Genomic DNA, 27,360 nt, shown 5'->3' with positions numbered 1-27,360 from the left:
TCCTACAGCTCACACACAGGGCACACCTCTGATGGCCTCACTGCAAGCCATCCCACTTCTGACACCATTTGTAGTGAAGCAAGAGAGCAGTCACCTTATCCTGCCTTGAACCCAGGTCTACAGGGTACCAAACCTGCACCCTGACCACCAACGCCAAAGAGCCAGGCTCGTTGGTATGGCAGTCAGAGCACATAATCAACTGTAGTGATGGGCACTACGTCACACCGTGGCATTCTGGTTGTAGCCCAGCCTCTGGGCAGTTAAAACTCAGACTTGGTGAAAGTTCCTTCTAACTGCCCCAGAGCGCAGAAGTGAAAATCTCATTGGATTAATGACCTTGTTTTTCTGACTTACACCTTTTGTCTTTTTTTTTTCTTTTCTTTTTTTGCTAAAATGTAATTCGTGTGCATTCTCGATAAGCTGTTTTGATTCTGCAGCTAAACTGAAACCCGACTCTATATCTTGTGCACTGTAGATATTTATCGACAGGGACCCAACTGCATTTGTGCCCATTTTAAACTTCCTCCGTACTAAAGAGTTAGATCTAAGGTAAGTTATGATGTCTTGAGTTTTAACTTGGTATTAGAATGGAGATTGGTGAGGTAATTCTTTTCACATGACCTTTGACCTCACTGTTTTAGAGGGGTCAGCATAAGCGTTCTGCGCCACGAAGCGGAGTTTTATGGGATTACACCTTTAGGTATCGCTTACTTGGACATTTTCTTAAATGAAACAAATTATTAATATGAATATAATTGTGTTATGATGCGATTGCGTTGTTTTCTTCTCTTGTGTTGATGTTCCCGTTGTTGTGGTCAGTTCGACGGTTGCTGCTGTGTGAGGAACTCGAGAGATCATCATGTGGAAGTGTGCTTTTTCATGGCTACCTTCCTCCACCAGGTAACTGGTTCTTCATTATTTAGAACAGTTATTAATGGTTACAGTGGTGTGGGGATTTTTTTTCCCCCAGAAGTTGCCCTTTAAACAACTGATTGAAAAAGAAAAGGATGCAGTGAAGCCAAACGTCTTTTTTCTTGTCAGTGATGATACTGATCACTGATTGGATCTTTTGGATTGTGTTGATTTTCTTCCAGCGATTCCAGCTCGCAAAGCAGCCAGTGGGCAGAGTGCAGCTGCTGGAGTCCAGGAGGAGAACCCAGGCCCTGGTGGAGCCGAAGGGAGTTTCTCTCGCTCCTGCTCTCACACGGCGCTGCCTGGGCCCAATGGAGTGGAGGGAGCCACCAGGCTTTGTGAGTACGCAGCTGAATATTACTTCACTCTTCTCAGCACTGGGTTCAGGCCTGTGTTGTAGTCGAGTCACTAAACCTCGAGTCCGAGTCCAGTCTCGAGTCCCCAGTGTTCAAGTCCAAGTCATTAAAAAAATTTTGAGTCAAGTCCACTATTGATCCGAGTCGAGTCCGAGAACAAGACTCCAACTGCACCATTTGACGGTGCCTGTTTTAGCGCCATTAACGTTAGTTTGTTCCTGAACATGACGTATGAACAGGTGAATGTGCTTCTCTTTAGGGGTGTTCACACAGCACATATTTGCATCGATGCTGCACCGATGTATTTTGTTGCGATATATCTTACACCGGTGTAAATTTTGTGGAGCGTTCACACGTCACAAACCTGCTTACTAGAGAGAAGCGTGTTAGCACCGGTGCAGCCCCACTTGGGTTCACACGGCAGTTTTTGCGACCGTGCTATACGATAGTAATAATGCGGAAATGAAATATGCGCATGCGTGAAAATGTACTTCCTTTTCCCGGTTGTCATAGCATCACCAAGCGCCGGGAAAACAACGTGGATGAAGACACCAGTGTTGCCAGATACTGCTGATGTTTTCCAGCCCAAAATATGTTCAAATCCGCCAAAATGCACTTAAAACCGCCCAATCTGGCAACACTGGAAGACACGCAGTTCTGTTGTTGATATTCGCCATTTTGGAAGCGCAAAATACCAGGATGCAAATTATGCAGTGCCCGTATGTAATCAACTCTCCTCACGCGTATGAGTCTACCCCTGTAGCGTTCAGACGTCCCATTTTATATCGGTGCTGCCCCGCAAACTAGCATTTACTCTGGAGTAAATTTCTTAAACCACCTCCCGAGCAGGGTTAGATTTGCACCGGTTTAAGCAGCTTTCAGGGGCTACACCGGTATAACTTTGTACTGTGTGAACGCTCTACCGGGGCAGCCCCGGTGCTACACCGGAGTAAAAGTTGCCGTGCGAACACCCCTTTTATCAGGGAGTGTGAAGTATTCTGTCAGAGCTGGTTGGGAGACGGATGTAAGTGCAGAAGGTGCGCTTATTAATACAAGTGAAGACAGATAAACAATCCAGAACGGCAGGCAAAATCGTAAAACGGTGAAACAGGCAATAGGTCGAGCGAGGCGCAAACAGGCTATCGTAGACTCGGCAGAATCAAAGACGAGAAACGGGAAATCAGGGATCAGGAAACCAAACATGGAAATAAGGCTTGGTAATGTGTCAGCAACACAGCTCAATACTTCGCAAAGTAAGTGTGTTTTCACAGTTTTTATATAGGTGCACTGACTTGCACCTGCACAGGATTAAGGCACGGTTATTTACGACATGTGTGAGAGTCTGCTTGGCACCCACTCTGTCTGGAGCGCGCCCCAGAGTCTATCTGATGCACGAGCCAAGGCGCACAGGTGTGACACTCTTGCACGAAATTAGTACAAAAATTAATGTAGATATAAATATCTTATGGAAAATTATTATGGCATGTTACAAAAAAATAAAGAAAAAAAATCCGAGTCCTCGTCTCCAGTTTACGAGTCTGAGTCAAGTCATGAGTCCTTAAAATTAGGGCACGAGTCCTGAACTACAAGCCTGGTTTAGACGTGTTTCTCTGATCACTCGCTACTGAAACTTTCAGTTTATTTGTTTGTTAATTTTGGCAGAGAAACGATATCCAGCGTTTTAGTTTTTTCCTGCTGGCCGGACATCTCCATGAGCTCTTCAGTGTTACAATCAAAAGCTGGTTAGAAAATGAATTTGCATTGACATATCAAGTGAAATATGTTCCCTTTTGAACGTATTTATTAACAATTCTTGTCTTTTGTCTAAAGTTAGTATCATAACTGCTAGTAGGATATTCAGTAAAGGGGGGAAAAAAGAAAGTACACCCTCCTTGTGTGATCCTCATCAACTTCTGTGAACGAGCAAATAACCTCAGATGACTTGCAACAACAACAAAAAAACACAGTAGCTCTCGATATGTAGTTATTTTTTTTTCTCCCAAACATTATGTAAACCAACATTCAGTAATAGGGATGTTAACCGATGACCGTTTGACCGATGGTTGACCGAATCAACGTGAACCGGTTAATTTTTTTTTGGTTGTCGGTTAAAAAAAAAAAATCGTTTTGAAGCTGCCGATTTTGGAGCGGAGAACCTGGAATTCTGTGTTGTAAACGCTTGGGGCACGCCATGCGGTGTAAGGACGACAGCTGCCAAATCAGAAACACCCATTCAGTCATGTCCCGCCCTCCCGCCCCAGTTGAAGACAGCTGACACTCGGCGAAAGAAAAGTCTCAAAAAGTATCAGGCTAGACTTTTTAGCTTACAAATTACTATTCTGTTTTTTTTTTTTTAATTATTATTAGAAGGCACATCAAGTTTAGTCCTGCCTTGGCCAGTGCATTCTGAAAGTATGTTTCGGTCTGTAGCCAACAATGCATGTTATTGCAGATCATATCTCTCCACACAAACTAAAGGCGCAGATGCCGACTTTTGGAGGGAAGTGGAGAGAATGAAATGACAGCGGTGTCTGGAGGGGCAGCGCTCGAAACTAACGGTGTCCCGACGTCCCGGGGACCGAAAAAAATGTCATCGGGACACAAAATTATCATATCTGGGACAATCCCGGGACAATGGAAAAAAATAGATCTAGAAAAAAAGTTCTACATTAATATTATTTACAAAGCCGTAACACATACGTAGACATTCACCTAATTTGTCAATTTTAATTTTAAAACGTTAACAGCGAAAAATACATAGTAGCTACACTTTCGATGCACCTGCATCCGTAGGCTACAGAGCAGCGCATTCTGTTCTAGAATCTTCAGCCAGAGTCCGCATTATATGGACTTGGAATGGAATTGCTACCGCACACGCTGCGCCGACTCTTGCCAGAACAAAAATGCTTAAGTGGTTGAAGCGGACCGACCGCGGGGAAGAAACTGAAAGCCCAGACATAACGTCTCCGGGACCTTCAGGATCCAAAGTGTCATCGCCTGCTCTGCAGGCAACGCTAGCAACTGAATGAACTTGATGAACACTGTTAGACACGTTATAAAATACAACAGGAATGATGTGGATGATATTGACGGAAGATACTGTTCAACAGAATAAGTGAGTTTTCTTGGTGTCTTTCTAGTTCAGAAAGTTTAGTCAGTCAGCAGCACAACTAGGCTCGGACCTGCCACTATGTTGATGTTGCTAATATTTGCACCCATGTTTCGGCAGCGAAAGTTCATAAAATGGATAACGGAAAGTTCATAAAAATGGATAACGGAAAGTTCATAAAAATGGATAACGGTAATGGTGAAAATTATAAGTTGGCCTTATAAGTGCCAACAGATATTCAAGGTATAAGTAGATGAAATGAACATAAAAGGGGTCTTATTTTCAACTAAAGTGTACTGCAGATGTAGGGAGTTGAAACATTTTCTGAATGAGCTAGTTGGCCCCTTTAAATAAACGGGTATCTATTCATACAGTGAGATCGCCAAAGTTTAATAAACTGAAAATGCAATAACTAATTTTGAAGTAGATGATGTATAGGACATGTGTCACTTGTGTCTTGTGACTTATTGTAAAAATGATATAAAGGGTTCAAAATCGCATAGTTACAAATATAATAGTAACTTCATATGATAATATTAACCACTGGTTACTTCAGAGAGGAAAAAAATGGGGACACTATTGCTTCCATTCGGGACAATACAACACAGAATTCGGGACCACTGGGGGACACAAAGAAAAAAAGTTAATTTCGAGCCCTGTGGAGGGGGAGTGACAAACGCAGCTTTTATGTCTGTGAGCCAAGTCGGTGACGGCTTCAGAGCAACTTCAATACCATGCAGTAATGGCGTGTTGATATTGGTAACGGCGTTATAACAATTGTAGCTAATTAATTAGATCACCCGGCGTTATAACAGCCTTTATTTTAACGCCGTTAGGCCAAGAAAAAATAATTGTTTGTTTCCTATTACATCTTGAAAAAAAATAGGGTAGGTAGGTAGGTCTTTTTATTTTATTTTATTTTATTTTTTTTATCACACAAAATACCGGGTAGGTAGTTTTTTTTTTAAAATAAATTTTAGGTGTGGGACAAACAGTGGCACATAGTGGGGAAGTGTCATTCTGTGACTCAACCATCCAGAACCAGGCCTAAGAAAACCAGTGAAGCTTGTGGAATACAGGATTCGGAGCCCATGGATAAAATATGGAGTGCTCGGACGCTTAAAGGAACTATAAACATAACTACAAATGTTGAACCTTAACTTTATTAGGAACACTATGTTGTGAACTTGTATGTTTAATATGAATACAAAGAACATCGTGATATCGATACCACCGTTAGCCTGGGCGCTGTGTGTATACTGTTTGCGTGACTCGTCCAGCGGAGGATGATACTGTTCGTAGAGTTCTTTTACAGTTGAAAACTTATAAAATGAACTTATTGTTTTACAATCTTCCGTGCGGTCGCAACCGATCACGGTAATCGAGAACACTTCGTTGGCCGCCATGATGCCTAGCGTTGTGTACAACACAAGCCGGAGTTTCCCGGAAAGAGGTCATGACGTCAGATTGAGGCCGTGAGAAATCAATGAGTGTTTCTTGTCCGATATATGCGTTTTAGAATTCGTCACTTGTCAGATCGACAATATTATGCAAATCGTAATGCAGATTTTTTTTTTTTTTCAAAATTTATTGTTGGTCGGCGAAAATACTTTTTTTTTTTTTTAAACATCTAACAAAAAAGTCTAGGGTCGGGGCATTTTTTAAACAGTCGGTCGGGTAACCGGAAACAAACAATTATTTTTTCTTGGCCTTATTCCCATCACTGAATGTTATGTACTTCTTCTAGCACTTGACTTTATTTTCAACGCCATCATGGCCAACTGAAACTGTCTCTAAGCTGGAGCCATTTGTCCTCCGCTCCAATACAAACCCCTCGACATCAGTGCCGAGTTTGACTAAATGTTTCGCGCTGTAGAAAAGGTAATGTGAGTGGATGTCAGCGACTGAGACTGAGTGTGCAGATGCTCGCGGTTAGATTTAGAATAGATTCTAATAATTCCAATTCTAGAATTTTAAACTCATAGGTTAACTGACTTTTTTTTGGGGGGGGGCTTTTTGCACCTTTATTAGATAGGACAGTGTAGAGACAGGAAATGAGCGGGAGAGAGAGAGACGGGGAGGGATCAGGAAATGACCTCGGGCCGGAATCGAACCTGGGTCCCCGGATTTATGGTGTGGCGCCTTATCCACCTGAGCCACGACGCCCCCGTAGGTTAACCGACTTTAACCGGCTAATGAGGCTCGGTGGTCGGTCAAGATTTTTTTTAGGTTTCGCCATCCCTATTCAGTAACCAAGTCTGAAAAAATAAGCGCACCCTATAATTCAGTAACTTGTAGAACTACTTTTAACAACAGTAACTTGAAGTAAATGTTTTCTCTAGGAGCACACCAGGCTATCAAACCAGGTTACTTAAAAGTTAAGGCAGCATTACCTACCGGGTTATTGTGATTTTTTTTTTTTTTTGCCCGATTGTGATTATCAGCAGGACGGGGGGAAAAAAAATCACATCTGTAAACCCCAACAGGATTCCGGGACTGATGATCATGGAGTCAGGAGTGATCTCTCAGCATGACATCACACTGAAGAGTTCAATGGATTTCCCACACAATTAATTCCCTGCGTTTCCGTGAAGTGCCTTAAACAGGCTTGTAGTACTCGAGTCCAACTCGTGCTCTAATTTTAAGGATTCGTGACTCGACTTGGACTTGAGCACTGATGACTCGGACTCGTAAATTGGAGACGAGGGCTCAGATTTTTTCTTTATTTTTTTGCAGCATGCCATAATAATTTGGCATAAAATATTTATATCTATGTTAATTTTTATACTAATTTTGTCCAAGAGAATGCACATTGACCTGTTCATACATCATGTTGAGGAACAAACTAACATTAATGGCGCTAAAATGCCTGGAGAGAACACCCCTAGGATTGTCCGCTTTGCTTATAGACTTCTCGTGCAGTGGGAAAAAATGCACTGCTGTGTGTTCTATATGTAGAAGAACTATCGAGGAGACGACGGGGGCAACCTCGAACTTCAATCGTCATTTAGTAAGACTCCACCCAGAGAAGGAAGTGACACGCTATGTTATTTGCCCTGTTGGTAGTGGGCGGGGCTTGCTGAGCGATGAACAAGCTTTTTATCTGTAGCCTGTTAACTAAAATGGCGCAGTCAAGCAATAATGTTAGTCCAACACAGTAGCACAGACGGTTTCACATAAAGGCAGCAACAGCCGCCGTCAAATGGTGCAGTTGGAGTCTTGTTCTTGGACTTGAACACTGGGGACTCGAGACTGGATTCGGACTCGAGGTTTAGTGACTCGACTACAACCCTGGCCTTAAACCATAAGCCAAAGGTGCAGGAGGTGTGTTCCTGTGCATGGCTGCCATCTTTCCTCCTGGATGGGATTAGTCTTACAATCCTGTTTTTATAGTTAATATTATGTGTTAATTATGAAAAATGAAACTGCTGTAAACATGTCATGTTGATATAAATCTGGTCCTGGATCAGCTGCAGAATTCAGGGCCATTCTTAACCTCGAGTTGAACATAAACAAGTTCTTTGATTTCAGCCTAAAATATAGAGAACCGTAATATTCATGTCATCTGTCTAGTGGTGAGGAGAGATCCTCCCTCCAACTGAGTTTAACATTCTCGTCTTCTGCCTGAAGCAGAAAGAGAGCAAAGCTGAGTAGAAACGCATCCCTTATTGGCCAAGAACGCCACTCTGAAGAGTACATTAAAGGTCATAGGCAACGGTCGGAGGTGAAACGTGGAATATCAACTTTATTGTCTAGAAGAACGACCCAAAAAGCGAATTCAATCTTCCTAGTGTCTAATTTACACCCTAAAATTGAATAAAACGGCTAAAATATATAACCCCGATTCCAAAAAAGTTGGGACAAAGTACAAATTGTAAATAAAAACGGAATGCAATAATTTACAAATCTCAAAAACTGATATTGTATTCACAATAGAACATAGACAACATATCAAATGTCGAAAGTGAGAAATTTTGAAATTTCATGCCAAATATTGGCTCATTTGAAATTTCATGACAGCAACACATCTCAAAAAAGTTGGGACAGGGGCAATAAGAGGCTGGAAAAGTTAAAGGTACAAAAAAGGAGCAGCTGGAGGACCAAATTGCAACTCATTAGGTCAATTGGCAATAGGTCATTAACATGACTGGGTATAAAAAGAGCATCTTGGAGTGGCAGCGGCTCTCAGAAGTAAAGATGGGAAGAGGATCACCAATCCCCCTAATTCTGCACCGACAAATAGTGGAGCAATATCAGAAAGGAGTTCGACAGTGTAAAATTGCAAAGAGTTTGAACATATCATCATTTACAGTGCATAATATCATCAAAAGATTCAGAGAATCTGGAAGAATCTCTGCGCGTAAGGGTCAAGGCCGGAAAACCGTGCTGGGTGCCCGTGATCTTCGGGCCCTTAGACGGCACTGCATCACATACAGGCATGCTTCTGTATTGGAAATCACAAAATGGGCTCAGGAATATTTCCAGAGAATATTATCTGTGAACACAATTCACCGTGCCACCCACCGTTGCCAGCTAAAACTCTATAGTTCAAAGAAGAAGCCGTATCTAAACATGATCCAGAAGCGCAGACGTCTTCTGTGGGCCAAGGCTCATTTAAAATGGACTGTGGCAAAGTGGAAAACTGTTCTGTGGTCAGACGAATCAAAATTTGAAGTTCTTTATGGAAATCAGGGACGCCGTGCCATTCGGACTAAAGAGGAGAAGGACGACCCAAGTTGTTATCAGCACTCAGTTCAGAAGCCTGCATCCCTGATGGTATGGGGTTGCATTAGTGCGTGTGGCATGGGCAGCTTACACATCTGGAAAGACACCATCAATGCTGAAAGGTATATCCAGGTTCTAGAGCAACATATGCTCCCATCCAGACGACATCTCTTTCAGGGAAGACCTTGCATTTTCCAACATGACAATGCCAAACCACATACTGCATCAATTACAGCATCATGGCTGCGTAGAAGAAGGGTCCGGGTACTGAACTGGCCAGCCTGCAGTCCAGATCTTTCACCCATAGAAAACATTTGGCGCATCATAAAACGGAAGATACGACAAAAAAGACCTAAGACAGTTGAGGAACTAGAATCCTACATTAGACAAGAATGGGTTAACATTCCTATCCCTAAACTTGAGCAACTTGTCTCCTCAGTCCCCAGACGTTTACAGACTGTTGTAAAGAGAAAAGGGGATGTCTCACAGTGGTAAACATGGCCTTGTCCCAACTTTTTTGAGATGTGTTGTTGTCATGAAATTTAAAATCCCCTAATTTTTCTCTTTAAATGATACATTTTCTCAGTTTAAACATTTGATATGTCATCTATGTTCTATTCTGAATAAAATATGGAATTTTGAAACTTCCACATCATTGCATTCCGTTTTTATTTACAATTTGTACTTTGTCCCAACTTTTTTGGAATCCGGGTTGTACTGTTTTGCCCAATTTCCAAAGGTTTGTTTACATCTCACTTATGTGCACTTTCACCACCAGGGGACCATCGTCGTGACGTCATTTAAGGCAAACAGACTGGGAGCAATTCTGTTTTTACTTGCGAACCGAGCACACGTGTACGGATTTTGGTCGTGAGAGGTTGTGTAAAATGTCTGATAGCGATTTTGAAGTAGGAAGTCTCCAAATTAAATATCGAGAGGTGAAACCATATATGTATGAACCTCTGGCCGTTGCAAAGCAATCGGTGAATGTGACCCACTGGTTTGACCGTGCAGCCTCGGAATCGGACAGCGACTCAGCCGACTCTGATCGCGGTGACCCCGGACCTCAACAAGACTCGCGCCCAAACGATTTATCCTGGTAATTATGGTAAATTCCTATTTTCAGCGTAATACTAAACAAGAGCCCTTTTGAAGAATAATTAAACCGTCCTCCCTAGTGGATATAGGGAACGATTACCTGACAGTGCGCCGGTAGGCCACATTAGCCTGCCATCCACGGCATTATACTATTTATAGCCGACTCTAAGCGAGGAAATATCCCTTTGTCTCATTTCCACAATGATTGTACAGAATCCCTCAGGATTCTTGACTTGTCAATTGCAAGCAAAAGTAAAAATGTTTACCTCCAATCTTCTCCTTTTTGCTTGAGCGTTGCTGCTCCGTTTCTTCTTTGACTGCTTGATTTTGTTTCACGCGCACAATCCACTCTCTCTGCCTCGTCTCCTCTTCCGGAAAAAGCCAACCCACTTGCTCTGCCTCTTCTCCTTTTTCGGAAAAAGCCAATCCGCTCGCTCCGCCTCTTCTCCTTTTTCGGAAAAAGCCAACCCACTTGCTCCGCCTCTTCTCCTTTTTCGAAAAAAGCCAATCTGCTCGCTCTGCCTCTTCTCCTCTCTCGGAAAAAGGTAAAAACTTCTTCCTGAACCGGTCCCATTGTTACAGTTCACTGCACAACAATAAGGCATGGTTTTTCTTTGGAAATTCCTGAACGCACGTTTGCACTCAAGCCGAACGGCAATGCAAGTAAACGGAAGTGGACTCAACTCAAGCGGTTTGTTTGGCTTAAATGACGTCACGCGCCGAGTGGTCACGAAAATAGCCGAACAGAAATTCGCTGCGATCTACGCTAACTTATTTTAACTGTTACTTATTAACAATACTTCTTGGGACCAGAAGAAAATTACAGAGGGTTTTTGAACATATAAAGTTTCAAATGTGCATAAAATTAAAACTGTTGCCTATGAGCTTTAAAATATGACTCGAAGAAGTCGAGATTTTAGCCGTATTTGAGGAGTTTTGGCTTGGTTGGATGTGACACGCCAACATTATGTAATGATCACAATCAACGTAGAACTCTTTTACTAGGTTATACACTTAATAAGAGTATTCCTAATAAAGTGCCACTTTATTAGGAATACCCTTACAGTGGCTCTTGAAAGTTTGTGAACCCTTTAGAATTTTCTATATTTCTGCATAAATATGACCGAAAACATCATCAGATTTTCACACAAGGCCTAAAAGTAGGTAAAGAGAACCCAGTTAAACAAATGAGACAAAAATATTATACTTGGTCATTTATTTATTGAGGAAAATGATCCAATATTACATATCTGTGAGTGGCAAAAGTATGTGAACGTCTAGGATTCGTCAGGTGTTTTCAATCAATGGGATGACAATCAGGTGTGAGTGGGCACCCTGTTTTATTTAAAGAACAGGGATCTATGAAAGTCTGATCTTCACAACACGTGTTTGTGGAAGTGAACAAAGGAGATTTTGGAGGACCTCAGAAAAAGCGTTGTTGATGCTCATCAGGCTGGAAAAGGTGACAAAACCATCTCTAAAGAGTTTGGACTCCACCAATCCACAGTCAGACAGATTGTGTAGAAATGGAGGAAATTCAAGACCATTGTTACCCTCCCCAGGAGTAGTTGACCAACAAAGATCACTCCAAGAGCAAGGCGTGTAATAGTTGGCGAGGTCACAAAGGACCCCAGGGTAACTTCTAAGCAACTGAAGGCCTCTCTCACATTGGCTAATGCTAATGTTCATGAGTCCACCATCAGGAGAACACTGAACAATAATGGTGTGCATGGCAGGGTTGCAAGGAGAAAGCCACTGCTCTCCAAAAAAGAACATTGCTACTCATCTGCAGTTTGCTAAAGATCACGACAAGCCAGAAGGCTATTGGAAAAATGTTTTGTGGATGGATGAGACCAAAATAGAGCTTTTTGGCTTAAATGAGAAGCATTATGTTTGGAGAAAGGAAAATGCTGCATTCCAGCATAAGAACCTTATCCCATCTGTGAAACATGGTGGTGGTAGTATCATGGTTTGGGCCTGTTTTGCTGCATCTGGGCCAGGACGGCTTGCCATCATTGATGGAACAATGAATTCTGAATTATACCAGTGAATTCAAAAGGCAAATGTCAGGACATCTGTCCATGAACTGAATCTCAAGAGAAGGTGGGTCATGCAGCAAGACAATGACCCTAAGCACTAGGGGTGGGCAAAAATATCGATATGGCAATGTATCGCGATACTTTGTCTTCCGATTCAATATCGATACTCAAAATTTGAATATCGATATTTTTTCAAATAAAAAATCATGTTTCAGAAGGGTTGTAAATCCAGTACGACTTCCGCACCTCCGCTCCGCAAGGTGTCGCTGTGCCGCTACCTCACTGCAAGGCACTCTTCGTCTTCTGTTTTTTTCCTGGTGGTTGCAGTGAGGAAAAAAAACAAGCAAGCATGGCTGTTAACGTAAACCTAGAGACGCCGCCGAACTTTAAGGCAGATGTTTGGAGGCACTTTGGATTCCAAAGGAAAGAAGAAAAAAAAACACTGAGCTGGACAAAGAGTACGCACTTTGCAAAACCTGTTTCACTCCAATTAGATATTCAATTTCTACTGCAGGTGACATAATCAGCTCTCAGAGGAGCTGTCTCACCTCTGAGCATGCTGACCAGTTGCTCTTCCTGAAGAAGAACATGCAGTTTTGAAATGTGTGCTCACAGTACAGGTTTGGATTAAACTTTACACAAGTACTAAGCACAAGTTAAATGTTCTCCGGTATATGTTCTCAAGTTTACAAAGAACAAATTGATATTAGTTTTAGCACTGAAATGTATGTGCAGTCTGCAGTGCAAGTTTTAAGTTTTCATTAAACAATTTGATTCTGCTTGTTAAGCAGCACTGATGTGTCCATGCTTACAGAAAAGTTGATAATACTAGCACAGAAATGGGAATTTTCTGTATGTTGTAGTGAAGCAACTCTTGGTTTTGCCAGCAGTGGAATAGAGACAAATATATGTCTGGAAAGAGTGTGTAATTATGTATGTGAAATGTAATTTTACAGTGGTCAATAAATTCTGATTTTCTTCAGTGACAGTGACACAGATATCGTGATGTGGTTGAAATTTCTTGCAATATATCGATTATCGCTGAATCGCTGTACCGTGATATTATCGTTATTGTGGGCAAAATATCGCCATAGTATCGTATCATGAGGTATCTGGTGATACCCAGCCCTACTAAGCACACAAGTTGTTCTACCAAAGAATGGTTAAAGAAGAATAAAGTAAATGTTTTGGAATGGCCAATTCAAAGTCCTGACCTTAATCCAATCGAAATGTTGTGGAAGGACCTGAAGCGAGCAGTTCATGTGAGGAAACTCACCAACATCCCAGAGTTGAAGCTGTTCTGTATGGAGGAACGGGCTAAAATTCCTCCAAGCCGGTGTGCAGGACTGATCAACAGTTACCGGAAACATTTAGTTGCAGTTATTGCTGCACAAGGGGGTCACACCAGATACTGAAAGCAAAGGTTCACATACTTTTGCCACTCACAGATATGTAATATTGGATCCTCATCTCATTATCTCTAGCCGCTTTATCCTGTTCTACAGGGTCGCAGGCAAGCTGGAGCCTATCCCAGCTGACTACAGGCGAAAGGCGGGGTACACCCTGGACAGGTCGCCAGGTCATCACAGGGCTGACACATAGACACAGACAACCATTCACACTCACATTCACACCCACGGTCAATTTAGAGTCACCAGTTAACCTAACCTGCATGTCTTTGGACTGTGGGAGAAACCGGAGCACCCGGAGGAAACCCACGCGGACACGGGGAGAACATGCAAACTCCACACAGAAAGGCCCTCACCGGCCACGGGGCTCGAACCCAGACCTTCTTGCTGTGAGGCGACAGCGCTAACCACTACACTACCGTGCCGCCCAATATTGGATCCTTTTCCTCAGTAAATAAATGACCAAGTACAACCCCGATTCCAAAAAAGTTGGGACAAAGTACAAATTGTAAATAAAAACGGAATGCAATGATGTGGAAGTTTCAAAATTCCATATTTTATTCAGAATAGAACATAGATGACATATCAAATGTTTAAACTGAGAAAATGTATCATTTAAAGAGAAAAATTAGGGGATTTTAAATTTCATGACAACAACACATCTCAAAAAAGTTGGGACAAGGCCATGTTTACCACTGTGAGACATCCCCTTTTCTCTTTACAACAGTCTGTAAACGTCTGGGGACTGAGGAGACAAGTTGCTCAAGTTTAGGGATAGGAATGTTAACCCATTCTTGTCTAATGTAGGATTCTAGTTGCTCAACTGTCTTAGGTCTTTTTGTCGTATCTTCCGTTTTATGATGCGCCAAATGTTTTCTATGGGTGAAAGATCTGGACTGCAGGCTGGCCAGTTCAGTACCCGGACCCTTCTTCTACGCAGCCACGATGCTGTAATTGATGCAGTATGTGGTTTGGCATTGTCATGTTGGAAAATGCAAGGTCTTCCCTGAAAGAGACGTCGTCTGGATGGGAGCATATGTTGCTCTAGAACCTGGATATACCTTTCAGCATTGATGGTGTCTTTCCAGATGTGTAAGCTGCCCATGCCACATGCACTAATGCAACCCCATACCATCAGAGATGCAGGCTTCTGAACTGAGCGCTGAGAACAACTTGGGTCGTCCTTCTCCTCTTTAGTCCGAATGACACGGCATCCCTGATTTCCATAAAGAACTTCAAATTTTGATTCATCTGACCACAGAACAGTTTTCCACTTTGCCACAGTCCATTTTAAATGAGCCTTGGCCCAGAGAAGACGTCTGCGCTTCTGGATCATGTTTAGATACGGCTTCTTTGAACTATAGAGTTTTAGCTGGCAACGGCGGATGGCACGGTGAATTGTGTTCACAGATAATGTTCTCTGGGAATATTCCTGAGCCCATTTTGTGATTTCCAATACAGAAGCATGCCTGTATGTGATGCAGTGCCGTCTAAGGGCCCGAAGATCACGGGCACCCAGTATGGTTTTCCGGCCTTGACCCTTACGCACAGAGATTCTTCCAGATTCTCTGAATCTTTTGATGATATTATGCACTGTAGATGATGATATGTTCAAACTCTTTGCAATTTTACACTGTCGAACTCCTTTCTGATATTGCTCCACTATTTGTCGGTGCAGAATTAGGGGGATTGGTGATCCTCTTCCCATCTTTACTTCTGAGAGCCGCTGCCACTCCAAGATGCTCTTTTTATACCCAGTCATGTTAATGACCTATTGCCAATTGACCTAATGAGTTGCAATTTGGTCCTCCAGCTGTTCCTTTTTTGTACCTTTAACTTTTCCAGCCTCTTATTGCCCCTGTCCCAACTTTTTTGAGATGTGTTGCTGTCATGAAATTTCAAATGAGCCAATATTTGGCATGAAATTTCAAAATTTCTCACTTTCGACATTTGATATGTTGTCTATGTTCTATTGTGAATACAATACCAGTTTTTGAGATTTGTAAATTATTGCATTCCGTTTTTATGTACAATTTGTACTTTGTCCCAACTTTTTTGGAATCGGGGTTGTATAATATTTTTGTCTCATTTGTTTAACTGGCTTCTCTTTATCTAGTTTTAGGACTTGTGTGAAAATCTGATGATGTTTTGGGTCATATTTATGCAGAACTATAGAAAATTCTAAAGGGTTCACAAACTTTCAAGCAGCACTGTACATCCACCTGCTGTTTGATGCAGTATCTCTAATCAGCTGATCCCTTGACAGCGGCAGGATGCGTCAAATCATGCAGATCCAAATCAAGAGCTTCGGTTAATTAATGTTCATGTCATTCAAACATCCGAATGGGAAAAATTGTGATCTCAAAGTGTGACTTTCTTTCACTGTGGCGTGGGTGTTGGTTTGAGCCAGATGGACTGGTTTGAGTATTTCAGAAACTGCTGATCTCCTGGGATTTTCACACACAACAGTCTCTAGAGTTTATACAAAATGGTGCGAAAAACATGGTGAGTGAGCGACAGTTCTGTGGGTGGAAACAAACGCCTTGTTAATATGAGAGGTCAGAGGAAAATGGCCAGATTGGTTCGAGATTTTTTTTTTTGCCAGTAAGGTTATAGTAGCTTATATAATCACTCTTTACAACCGTGGTGAGCAGAAAAGCATCTCAGCAGAACCGAAGAACACACTGGGTTCCACTCCTGCAGCCAAGAACAGGAGTCTTAGAATCAACAAGAAGTTCCTATGAAAGTGGCTGTTGAGTGTGTGTATAATATGTAATTAGAATTGTACCTTGTCTCTCAATAAATTTCAGCTGGGTCAGCGGTTGATCCCAGGAAGGTGCTCATTGTTGCTGGTCATCATAACTGGATAGTAGCTGCCTACGCTCATTTCGTCATTTGCTACAGGTAAAGCTCTTCAAACATATCCAAAAAGTACTCAAACACAAAAGATTTGGACTTGCTTTCTCAGTTCCTTCCGTTTGTTGCACAGGATAAAGGAATCCTCAGGGTGGCAGCAGGTGTTCTCCAGCCCTTACCTGGACTGGGCCATCGAGCGTGTCGCACTAAATGCGAAGGTTGTCGGTGGTCCCCATGGCGACAAAGACAAGATGGTTGCGGTGTCATCAGAGAGCAGGATCATCTTGTGGAGTATCCAGGATGGGGGAAGTGGCAATGAGATAGGTGAGAGAGTGGAACGAGGGCCTAAACAAAAACGGAAGAAAGCGCAAAACCACGTTTTTACCTCAAAAAGGACTCGAATAACAAAACGGCTTTTCCTGATTTGACCTGAAGAAGGTTCTGTGTATCTCTGAAGGTGTGTTCAGTCTCGGCGTGCCTGTCGATTCTCTTTTCTTCATTGGGAGTCAGCTGGTTGCCACCAGCCACACCGGGAAGGTTGGTGTGTGGAACGCAGTGACGCAGCACTGGCAAGTAAGAGACGTCATTTACAAATTAGCATATAATCATCAGTGGTCTCAAAGTTGAATGGAATAAAAGCGTACGAGGCAGAGAATAGGAAGGTACAATTAAAAAGGCTGAAGCCCTTCACCGTGAACCATAGGCGAAAAAAATGGAAAACTAGGATTATCTGAGACAGTTTCAAGGCAGGGCGGTATGGTGGTGTAGTGGTTAGCGCTGCCGCCTCACAGCAAGAAGGTCTGGGTTCGAGCCCCGTGGCCGGCGAGGGCCTTTCTGTGCGGAGTTTGCATGTTCTCCCCGTGTCCGCGTGGGTTTCCTCCGGGTGCTCCGGTTTCCCCCACAGTCCAAAGACATGCAGGTTAGGTTAACTGGTGACTCTAAATTGACCGTAGGTGTGAATGGTTGTCTGTGTCTATGTGTCAGCCCTGTGATGACCTGGTGACTTGTCCAGGGTGTACCCCGCCTCTTGCCCGTAGTCAACTGGGATAGGCTCCAGCTTGCCTGCGACCCTGTAGAACAGGATAAAGTGGCTAGAGATAATGAGATGAGACAGTAAAATAGAGTCTGAAGTGATGGTAATCAATACTAAACATTTTAATCGAACTGCCATATAGTAATGAATCAAAAAGAAATTTGACAATACAAAACTCATCTCATTATCTCTAGCCGCTTTATCCTGTTCTACAGGGTCGCAGGCAAGCTGGAGCCTATCCCAGCTGACTACGGGCGAAAGGCGGGGTACACCCTGGACAAGTCGCCAGGTCATCACAGGGCTGACACATAGACACAGACAACCATTCACACTCACATTCACACCTACGCTCAATTTAGAGTCACCAGTTAACCTAACCTGCATGTCTTTGGACTATATTTTCAGGGCTCGATATTAACTTTTAAACCCACTTACCCTGGGGGACAAGTGGGGGTTAATTTCCGCCTGCCCCCTATTTTGCGAGTACTCTTTTTAATTATTATTATTTTTTTTAGGGAAACCATAGAATAGTTGTGAATTGCAACATAAAATGAAGATCACACATTGAGTTGAAGTTTGGTTATTGATTAAGTTTATTATTAAGTCTGGTTATTGGTTACTTGTACCGGACAATAACAATTTTATCCAAACTAGTTTTTCCTGTCCTAGTCGATTTATTTCCATTTCACATGCATGCAGCTGTTGTAAAGTTCAGTGTGTTTGTGTCGAACTCTCTGACTGTAGGCTCGTTACTCAATAATCAGAAAATAGAAGTCTATAACAAAGTTTGTATGAAGAAAACAATAGGGTGCCAAGACTTTTGAACAGTACTGTTTGAGAATCTTATATATAATCATCCACCTCTAGGTTAAAAAAAAATTTAAAAAACCCTGCGCTCCGTCATGACAGACAGGATAGTTTAAAATTATTGTTTAATGTGTAGGTTGTGGGTGTTTTTATACAGACCTGGCAACCTGTAACTGAATTAGTGTCTGTCATGAAGCAGGGTTTTTTTTTTTTTTTTTAAACGTAGAGGTGGCTGATAAAAAAAAAAAAAGATGTATAAATATTTTGCACAGGACTGGGTTCCTCTGATAACAGAAACAAAGCTCTAGCTCTCTCTGCTCTTAATCTGTTCTGTTCTTTCAGGATTTATCGCGCATGTCGCTCCTTGGGTTTTTTTTTTTTTATGCCCGAGTTGTTTGAAACCAATCTGGGTTTTCTGTGTCGAATAAGGAAGCTGCTTCACCTGTAAGAAAATCAAACGCTTTCATGAAGGCGCTAACTCGAATGCGAGCAGGAAAAAAAAACCAACGAGATTCTTAATCAAACTCTTCCATCCTCACTTCCGACTTTGTTTTTGTAAAATACGTTTTAAATACAGTTGTGAATTTCTCTGGAGTTTTCAGGCTGAGCTGCTCTCTTCGTATTCTTTAAACACTCATTTCCCCGTTGTTCTTGAAGCATTTGCTTCTATTTGTTAGCATTTTTCTCGATAGCGGGGAGACGGTAATGCCTTTTATCCATTTCTCTGTTTGAACAAGCAAAAACAGCGCAAAAGTTAACCATATTGAAGACGGATTTAAGCCTTGCTTGCATGAAAGACGGTGTCTGTCTGATCCCAGCTGTATGCGGTGTTCAGGTGATGCGTGACGACATGCACAAGGGGTCTGTAAACAGTACGCGTACCATAATACAACAGCGGGGATGTATAAAATAACTTGCAAAGCAGTAAATGAAACCGAGCCTAAGAAAACAGCCGAGACAGAATGGCGGATATGTAGTGAGGGACACTTTTAGGAACTGAAATAAAAGATCAAAAAGCCTAATTTTTGTGGTGCAAGTTTGGAATATATGCTCATTCCAACTTGCCCGGTCGGGCATGTCGGGGACTTCTCCCACTTGCCCGAATGCATGTCTCACTTGCTCCGGGCAATCGGGCAGTCCTTAATGTCGAGTCCTGATTTTTGATGTTTACAAAATCAAGTAACGGTTACAAAAACTTGATTTTGTCTCATCTCATCTCATTATCTGTAGCCGCTTTATCCTTCTACAGGGTCGCAGGCAAGCTGGAGCCTATCCCAGCTGACTATGGGCGAAAGGCGGGGTACACCCTGGACAAGTCGCCAGGTCATCACAGGGCTGACACATAGACACAGACAACCATTCACACTCACATTCACACCTACGCTCAATTTAGAGTCACCAGTTAACCTAACCTGCATGTCTTTGGACTGTGGGGGAAACCGGAGCACCCGGAGGAAACCCACGCGGACACGGGGAGAACATGCAAACTCCACACAGAAAGGCCCTCACCGGCCACGGGGCTCGAACCCAGGACCTTCTTGCTGTGAGGTGACAGCGCTAACCACTACACCACCGTGCCGCCCAACTTGATTTTGTAAACGTCAAAAATATGTTTTGTATAGTCAAATTTCTTTTCGATTCCTTATTCAATTTCTGAACAGTCTGAGTATTGATCTAATCCTAAAGCTTCTATAACAGTGTCTGTAGTGATATCAGGTACTGAACTTGATTCAGTTAAAAAAAAAACCATTTTAATTAAATTTTTTTTTTTAACGTGTTCTGTCTTCCCCTTTATCCTTCTTTTCTTTGAAAGGAGCCTCACTGTTGCCTTTTGCACAAGTCTATTCACTTCAGATGAATTCAAATTAGGTCCAAATTAAGTGTGTGTGTGTGTGTGTGTGTGTGTATAAAGTACGTGATATCCCCTGTATATTAAGGAGGTTCAGAGTTGAAAAGATTTTTCAGATATTTTGAAAAAATATATGAATTAATTCATCACACTTGATGTATTTTCATTTAGCACTGCGCTATATGTTATAATAAGTGAATCTATATTCATCTAACAATGAGTGACAGTTCTTGCAACAGCAACTGTACAAAAACAAATATGTATAAACTCTGTATATATTTATAATTTTAACGATTACCGTTAACATGAACTGCATGACAGATGTCAAGTCTTGATACTGTATGTGACTCCCCGACAAGGATACAGTGGTGCTTGAAAGTTTGTAAACCCTTTAGAATTTTCTATATTTCTGCATAAATATGACCTAAAACATCATCAGATTTTCACACAAGTCCTAAAAGTAGATAAAGAGAACCCAGTTAAACAAATGAGACAAAAATATTTTACTTGGTCATTTATTTATTGAGGAAAAGGATCCAATATTACATATCTGTGAGTGGCAAAAGTATGTGAACCTTTGCTTTCAGTATCCGGTGTGACCCCCTTGTGCAGCAATAACTGCAACTAAACGTTTGCGGTAACTGTTGATCAGTCCTGCACACCGGCTTGGAGGAATTTTAGCCCATTCCTCCACACAAAACAGCTTCAACTCTGGGATGTTGGTGGGTTTCCTCACATGAACTGCTCGCTTCAGGTCCTTCCACAACATTTCGATTGGATTAAGGTCAGGACTTTGACTTGGCCATTCCAAAACATTAACTTTATTCTTCTTTAACCATTCTTTGGTAGAACGACGTGTGTGCTTAGGGTCGTTGTCTTGCTGCATGACCCACCTTCTCTTGAGATTCAGTTCATGGACAGATGTCCTGACATTTTTCTTTAGAATTCGCTGGTATAATTCAGAATTCATTGTTCCATCAGTGATGGCAAGCCGTCCTGGCCCAGATGCAGCAAAACAGGCCCAAACCATGATACTACCACCACCATGTTTCACAGATGGGATAAGCTTCTCATGCTGGAATGCAGTGTTTTCCTTTCTCCAAACATAACGCTTCTCATTTAAACCAAAAAGTTCTATTTTGGTTTCATCTGTCCACAAAACATTTTTCCAATAGCCTTCTGGCTTGTCCACGTGATCTTTAGCAAACTGCAGATGAGCAGCAGTGTTCTTTTTGGAGAGCAGTGGCTTTCTCCTTGCAACCCTGCCATGCACACCATTGTTGTCCAGTGTTCTCCTAATGGTGGACTCATGAACATTAGCCAATGTGAGAGAGGCCATCAGTTGCTTAGAAGTTACCCTGGGGTCCTTTGTGACCTCGCCGACTATTACACGCCTTGCTCTTGGAGTGGTCTTTGTTGGTCGACCACTCCTGGGGAGGGTAACAATGGTCTTGAATTTCCTCCATTTGTACACAATCTGTCTGACTGTGAATTGGTGGAGTCCAAACTCTTTAGAGATGGTTTTGTAACCTTTTCCAGCCTGATGAGCATCAACAACACTTTTTCTGAGGTCCTCAGAAATCTCCTTTGTTCGTGCCATGATACACTTCCACAAACGTGTTGTGAAGCTCAGACTTTGATAGATCCCTGTTCTTTAAATAAAACAGGGTGCCCACTCACACCTGATTGTCATCCCATTGATTGAAAACACCTGACTCTAATTTCACCTTCAAATTAACTGCTAATCCTAGAGGTTCACATACTTTTGCCACTCACAGATATGTAATATTGGGTCATTTTCCTCAATAAATAAATGACCAAGTATAATATTTTTGTCTCATTTGTTTAACTGGGTTCTCTTTATTTACTTTTAGGACTTGTGTGAAAATCTGATTATGTTTTAGGTCATGTTTCTGCATAAATATAGAAAATTCTAAAGGGTTCACAAACTTTCAAGCACCACTGTACATTGCATTCCGTCGCAAGTCAAAATGTCAATGCGCCAAGCATGCCGAGTGGGTGGGTTTGACCCAAAACAGGCCGTATGCAATAATGGGATCGCGATCAATATTTATAATTTAATATTTACCCGACCAGCATTTATCCATGGACCCGTACACACACTCGGTAATCATAGTGATGGCTGAAATTACAGACTTACCTGTGGTTTGAGGCCTTTTTGAAAACCAGGCATCTAACGTGCAGCTCCGCTTCTTAGTCGCCATTTCTAGCCTTGTGGTACCGCGGCTTAATCACCGTACACGAAACATTGTCAACACCTTGTCAGCCAATCAGATTACATCTTAGTTACAGCACACGGTAGCATAACAGCTGCCTCTATTTCCTACGGACGTGTTAATATCTGGGCATTTTTTAGATGAGTAAAACTTAGTTTCACATCGCACACTGCTCCGGTTTATACAGATACGTAAACAAAAATATTTTTCGTTACTCAGTGAAAAATAGACGGGGGCAAATCCTACTACTGCCACCGACCGGCTACTTTATGGAATCAATTTTGTGCCAAAATGTTCATACAATACTTTTGAAATATCAAACAAAAACGACAAATCAAAATACACACACAAAAAAAAGTCAATTTTTTTAGACTGGCAAACAAATTATTTGTGTAATCGTGCAAAATATCAGTCTATTACTCTTCAGAAACCTTTTATTTTTGTTCCGCGTCTTTCTCAGTTTTGTTTGACGTAATTTATTTTGGTTGCGATTCCAGCTTTCTCGTTTGCGCTCCCTGACTTTTTGCTTGCAGTTCTGGCACAAACTTCACATGTGGGTGGGCTGTCCAGGAATGTGTTCCCATTGGATAACTTGTGTTTGACTGACAGCTACGCTCAGCGATTCCCCCGGAGGCTGTTGCGGCCATTTCCTACTCGGATTTTGGCGGACTGTTTGACGAGTGACATTGACGGTAAACAAGGATCGAGTGGACTTCAGTGGCGACTATGATATTGAATTAATTCAACAAAGTGTAAGTACGGGACAAATGTGTTGTATGTGTTGCAGTAGTACACATTATGCAGGTGTTTCGTGGCAAGTCAAATGTTAGACTTAGCTCTACTACCCAATATAATAGCTGTCTTGCTAACGTTAAACACGCCTGCATAATGTGCACTACTGCAACACATACAACACATTTGTCCCGTACTTACACTTTGTTGAATTAATTCAATATCATAGTCGCCACTGAAGTCCACTCGATCCTTGTTTACCATCAATGGATCGGTCACTCGTCAAACAGTCCGCCAAAATCCGAGGAGGGAATGGCTGCAACAGCCTCCGGGGGAATCGCTGAGCGTTGCTGTCAGTCAAACACAAGTTACCCAATGGGAATGCATTCCTGGACAGCCCACCCACACGTGAAGTTTGTGCCAAAACTGCAAGCAAAAAGTCAGGGAGCGCAAACGAGAAAGCTGGAATCGCAACCAAAATAAATTACGTCAAACAAAACTGAGAAAGACGCGGAACAAAAATAAAAGGTTTCTGAAGAGTAATAGACTGATATTTTGCACGATTACACGTATAATTTGTTTGCCAGTCTAAAAAAATTGACTTTTTTTTATTTTGATTTGTCGTTTTTGTTTGACATTTCAAAAGTATTGTATGAACGTTTTGGCACAAAATTGATTCCATACTACTTTTGAGACCTCTGAATCCTAATCGCACTCTGATGAATGAACCTGGCCAAGAACTTTGATTGAAAGAGGCAGCTTGATTGACATGTTAGATGACCAAGCTCACCTTCTTCCACAGCTCCTCAACAAACACAGACCACTCTCGTTTACTCACCACAAACTAAATCAGTGCTCAGAAGTGTGTGTGCTTGGAAAGGGATCGGATTAGAACCTTCTAGATCCTGAAGGTTGTAGCCAGAAAAGTGCCCAGAAGTGTGAGAATTTTTGCTAATTAGAAAAACTAAATGTTAAAACCATTCACCTTTGAGATAACTGTCTGTCTACTGGTGTGTAATTTATTTTTTAATTATCTTTTGCGCTATTAAACGTGAAAACGGATAAAACGGCCAGAGTGCAGTAAGTCCGGATTACTGAAACGTATGACGGCTTTGAATTATATTTTATTGTGAACGTCTCGAGATAAGGCGCCGTGTTTGTCGTGTAGGTGCAGGATGTTGTGCCCATCACCAGCTGTGACACTGCTGGATCCTTTCTCCTTCTGGGATGTAATAACGGCTCCATTTACTACATTGGTAAGTAACCAAGCCATTGACAGGTGAGCCGAGTGCTGATGAACATCTGCACTCATTGACACAGATGTGATGGTATATATGAAATGTATAGCTGTTCCCCCCCCCCAACAACATTGTCTTGTAAATGCGCACCCTGTATACTGGTGACATAATGTTGATTTAAAACAAAAACAAAAGCCCTACGCTGGAAACTGTAGTGATTGAAACCTTTTGAATTTGTTCAGACATGCAGAAGTTCCCACTGAGAATGAAGGACAATGATCTCCTGGTGACGGAGCTCTACCATGATCCCTCGAATGATGCCATCACAGCCCTCAGTGTCTACTTGACACCTAAAACCAGTAGGTGACCTGCATTCACCTGAGAATAAACACGTCGCAGGGTGTCCACGGGGTGTTTAGTGTTAAAAGGCAATAAATCAATATGGCAAAAATTAAGGCGCTTGAAAAGCATTAAAACGTCTTTTTGACAAGGTGTTCAAAATTGTAGATTCCCCCCCCCCAATCTGAAGTCTGTTCATCGAAAGAGTCTGTACACTAAAGATTCACATTAATTGATTGATTAATTACAACCCCGATTCCAAAAAAGTTGGGACAAGGTACAAATTGTACATAAAAACGGAATGCAATAATTTACAAATCTCAAAAACTGATATTGTATTCACAATAGAACATAGACAACATATCAAATGTCGAAAGTGAGACATTTTGAAATTTCATGCCAAATATTGGCTCATTTGAAATTTCATGACAGCAGCACATCTCAAAAAAGTTGGGATAGGGTCAATAAGAGGCTGGAAAAGTTAAAGGTACAAAAAAGGAACAGCTGGAGGAACAAATTGCAACTCATTAGGTCAATTGGCAATAGATCATTAACATGACTGGGTATAAAAAGAACATCTTGGAGTGGCAGCGGCTCTCAGAAGTAAAGATGGGAAGAGGATCACCAATCCCCCTAATTCTGCACCAACAAATAGTGGAGCAATATCAGAAAGGAGTTCGACAGTGTAAAATTGCAAAGAGTTTGAACATATCATCATCTACAGTGCATAATATCATCAAAAGATTCAGAGAATCTGGAAGAATCTCTGTGCGTAAGGGTCAAGGCCGGAAAACCATACTGGGTGCCCGTGATCTTCGGGCCCTTAGACGGCACTGCATCACATACAGGCATGCTTCTGTATTGGAAATCGCAAAATGGGCTCAGGAATATTTCCAGAGAACATTATCTCTGAACACAATTCACCGTGCCATCCACCGTTGCCAGCTAAAACTCTGTAGTTCAAAGAAGATACCAGATCTAAACATGATCCAGAAACGCAGACGTCTTCTCTGGGCCAAGGCTCATTTAAAATGGACTGTGGCAAAGTGGAAAACTGTTCTATGGTCAGACGAATCAAAATTTGAAGTTCTTTATGGAAATCAGGGACGCCGTGTCATTCGGACTAAAGAGAAGGACGACCCAAGTTGTTATCAGCGCTCAGTTCAGAAGCCTGCATCTCTGATGGTATGGGGTTGCATTAGTGCGTGTGGCATGGGCAGCTTACACATCTGGAAAGACACCATCAATGCTGAAAGGTATATCCAGGTTCTAGAGCGACATATGCTCCCATCCAGACGACGTCTCTTTCAGGGAAGACCTTGCATTTTCCAACATGACAATGCCAAACCACATACTGCATCAATTACAGCATCATGGCTGCGTAGAAGAAGGGTCCGGGTACTGAACTGGCCAGCCTGCAGTCCAGATCTTTCACCCATAGAAAACATTTGGCGCATCATAAAACGGAAGATACGACAAAAAAGACCTGAGACAGTTGAGCAACTAGAATCCTACATTAGACAAGAATGGGTTAACATTCCTATCCCTAAACTTGAGCAACTTGTCTCCTCAGTCCCCAGACGTTTACAGACTGTTGTAAAGAGAAAAGGGGATGTCTCACAGTGGTAAACATGGCCTTGTCCCAACTTTATTTGAGATGTGTTGTTGTCATGAAATTTAAAATCACCTAATTTTTCTCTTTAAATGATACATTTTCTCAGTTTAAACATTTGATATGTCATCTATGTTCAGTTCTGAATAAAATATGGAATTTTGAAACTTCCACATCATTGCATTCTGTTTTTATTTACAATTTGTACTTTGTCCCAACTTTTTTGGAATCAGGGTTGTAATACTGCACAGCGCTGCTTCTGTGTTGGGGAGTCAGGGCACGCTGAAAACACAATCAAGCGAAGTTCTGTGTTCTGTTCATTTTCTGTTGAAAGCAGGTGACTAATGTAGACGAGTGAATTGGCTGAAGCGAGCGGATTTAATTTTATGCAAGTGAGCAGCGAGTTTTGCTCCCAGCAGCCAATCAGATTGACATCTTTGACAGTTTGAAACTTGCAACTTGTGGCGTTGTTTGGTCATTTAATTTGCTTAAAAGCAGCGTAACAACTCGGAGGGCCTAGATGTTTAACCCTGAGCTGACTTTAAAGGAAATATAAACAAATTGAGCTAAAAGTCGGTCTTTATGTCTGTCCTTTATATAAAAAAAAAAAGCTGCATTTTGAATTTGTTCTTAAAGCTAGACTGCCTTTCAGATTTTTCAAGTCTAGGTCATGAAAAGAATTTTCCCTGACACCTAATTATTTTTGTTTAGTGGACCGAAAGCTACTGAATTCGAATCACAGACTTCTAATTTTATTAGTTTTTAAAAATTTTTTTTAAATAGAACGATCAATGAATTTAAGGCCATGTGGCCCTAAATTCTCCACTATTTTTTTTCCTGCTTCACCATGACCCAATTCAAGATAGTACGTCATGCATCATTACGTGGTGGCATTTCCCTGTTCACGCAAGGCATTGTGGGATACAATTTGAAACAGGAGAGGAAAATGAAGGACGCGAATGAAACGTGAAAGCCCGACTACAGTAACGGAAAGCGAGAAGAAAAGATG

At 41.8% G+C, this 27,360-nt stretch overlaps 1 protein-coding gene across 4 annotated transcripts in view; it reads left to right on the top strand.

The window, feature by feature from the left end:
• kctd3 (potassium channel tetramerization domain containing 3) overlaps positions 1 to 27,360 on the top strand; it is a 54,008-nt gene that overhangs the window by 15,288 nt on the left and 11,360 nt on the right. For 2 of the 4 annotated variants that reach the window (XM_060933490.1, XM_060933491.1), the window contains exons 4-12: positions 476 to 549; positions 642 to 700; positions 820 to 900; positions 1,095 to 1,250; positions 16,459 to 16,552; positions 16,638 to 16,828; positions 16,962 to 17,077; positions 24,331 to 24,418; positions 24,643 to 24,759. In XM_060933490.1, the coding sequence (XP_060789473.1) occupies positions 476 to 549; positions 642 to 700; positions 820 to 900; positions 1,095 to 1,250; positions 16,459 to 16,552; positions 16,638 to 16,828; positions 16,962 to 17,077; positions 24,331 to 24,418; positions 24,643 to 24,759 (976 nt within the window). Of the gene's footprint in view, positions 1 to 475; positions 550 to 641; positions 701 to 819; positions 901 to 1,094; positions 1,255 to 16,458; positions 16,553 to 16,637; positions 16,829 to 16,961; positions 17,078 to 24,330; positions 24,419 to 24,642; positions 24,760 to 27,360 lie in introns of those variants that run through there. The other 2 variants (XM_060933494.1, XM_060933492.1) reach the window with 2 other exon arrangements.

This window comes from Neoarius graeffei, chromosome 11 (genome assembly GCF_027579695.1).
Source record: "Neoarius graeffei isolate fNeoGra1 chromosome 11, fNeoGra1.pri, whole genome shotgun sequence".
Classification (NCBI taxonomy): domain Eukaryota; kingdom Metazoa; phylum Chordata; class Actinopteri; order Siluriformes; family Ariidae; genus Neoarius; species Neoarius graeffei.
This window is presented reverse-complemented; position numbering and strand designations above follow the sequence as displayed.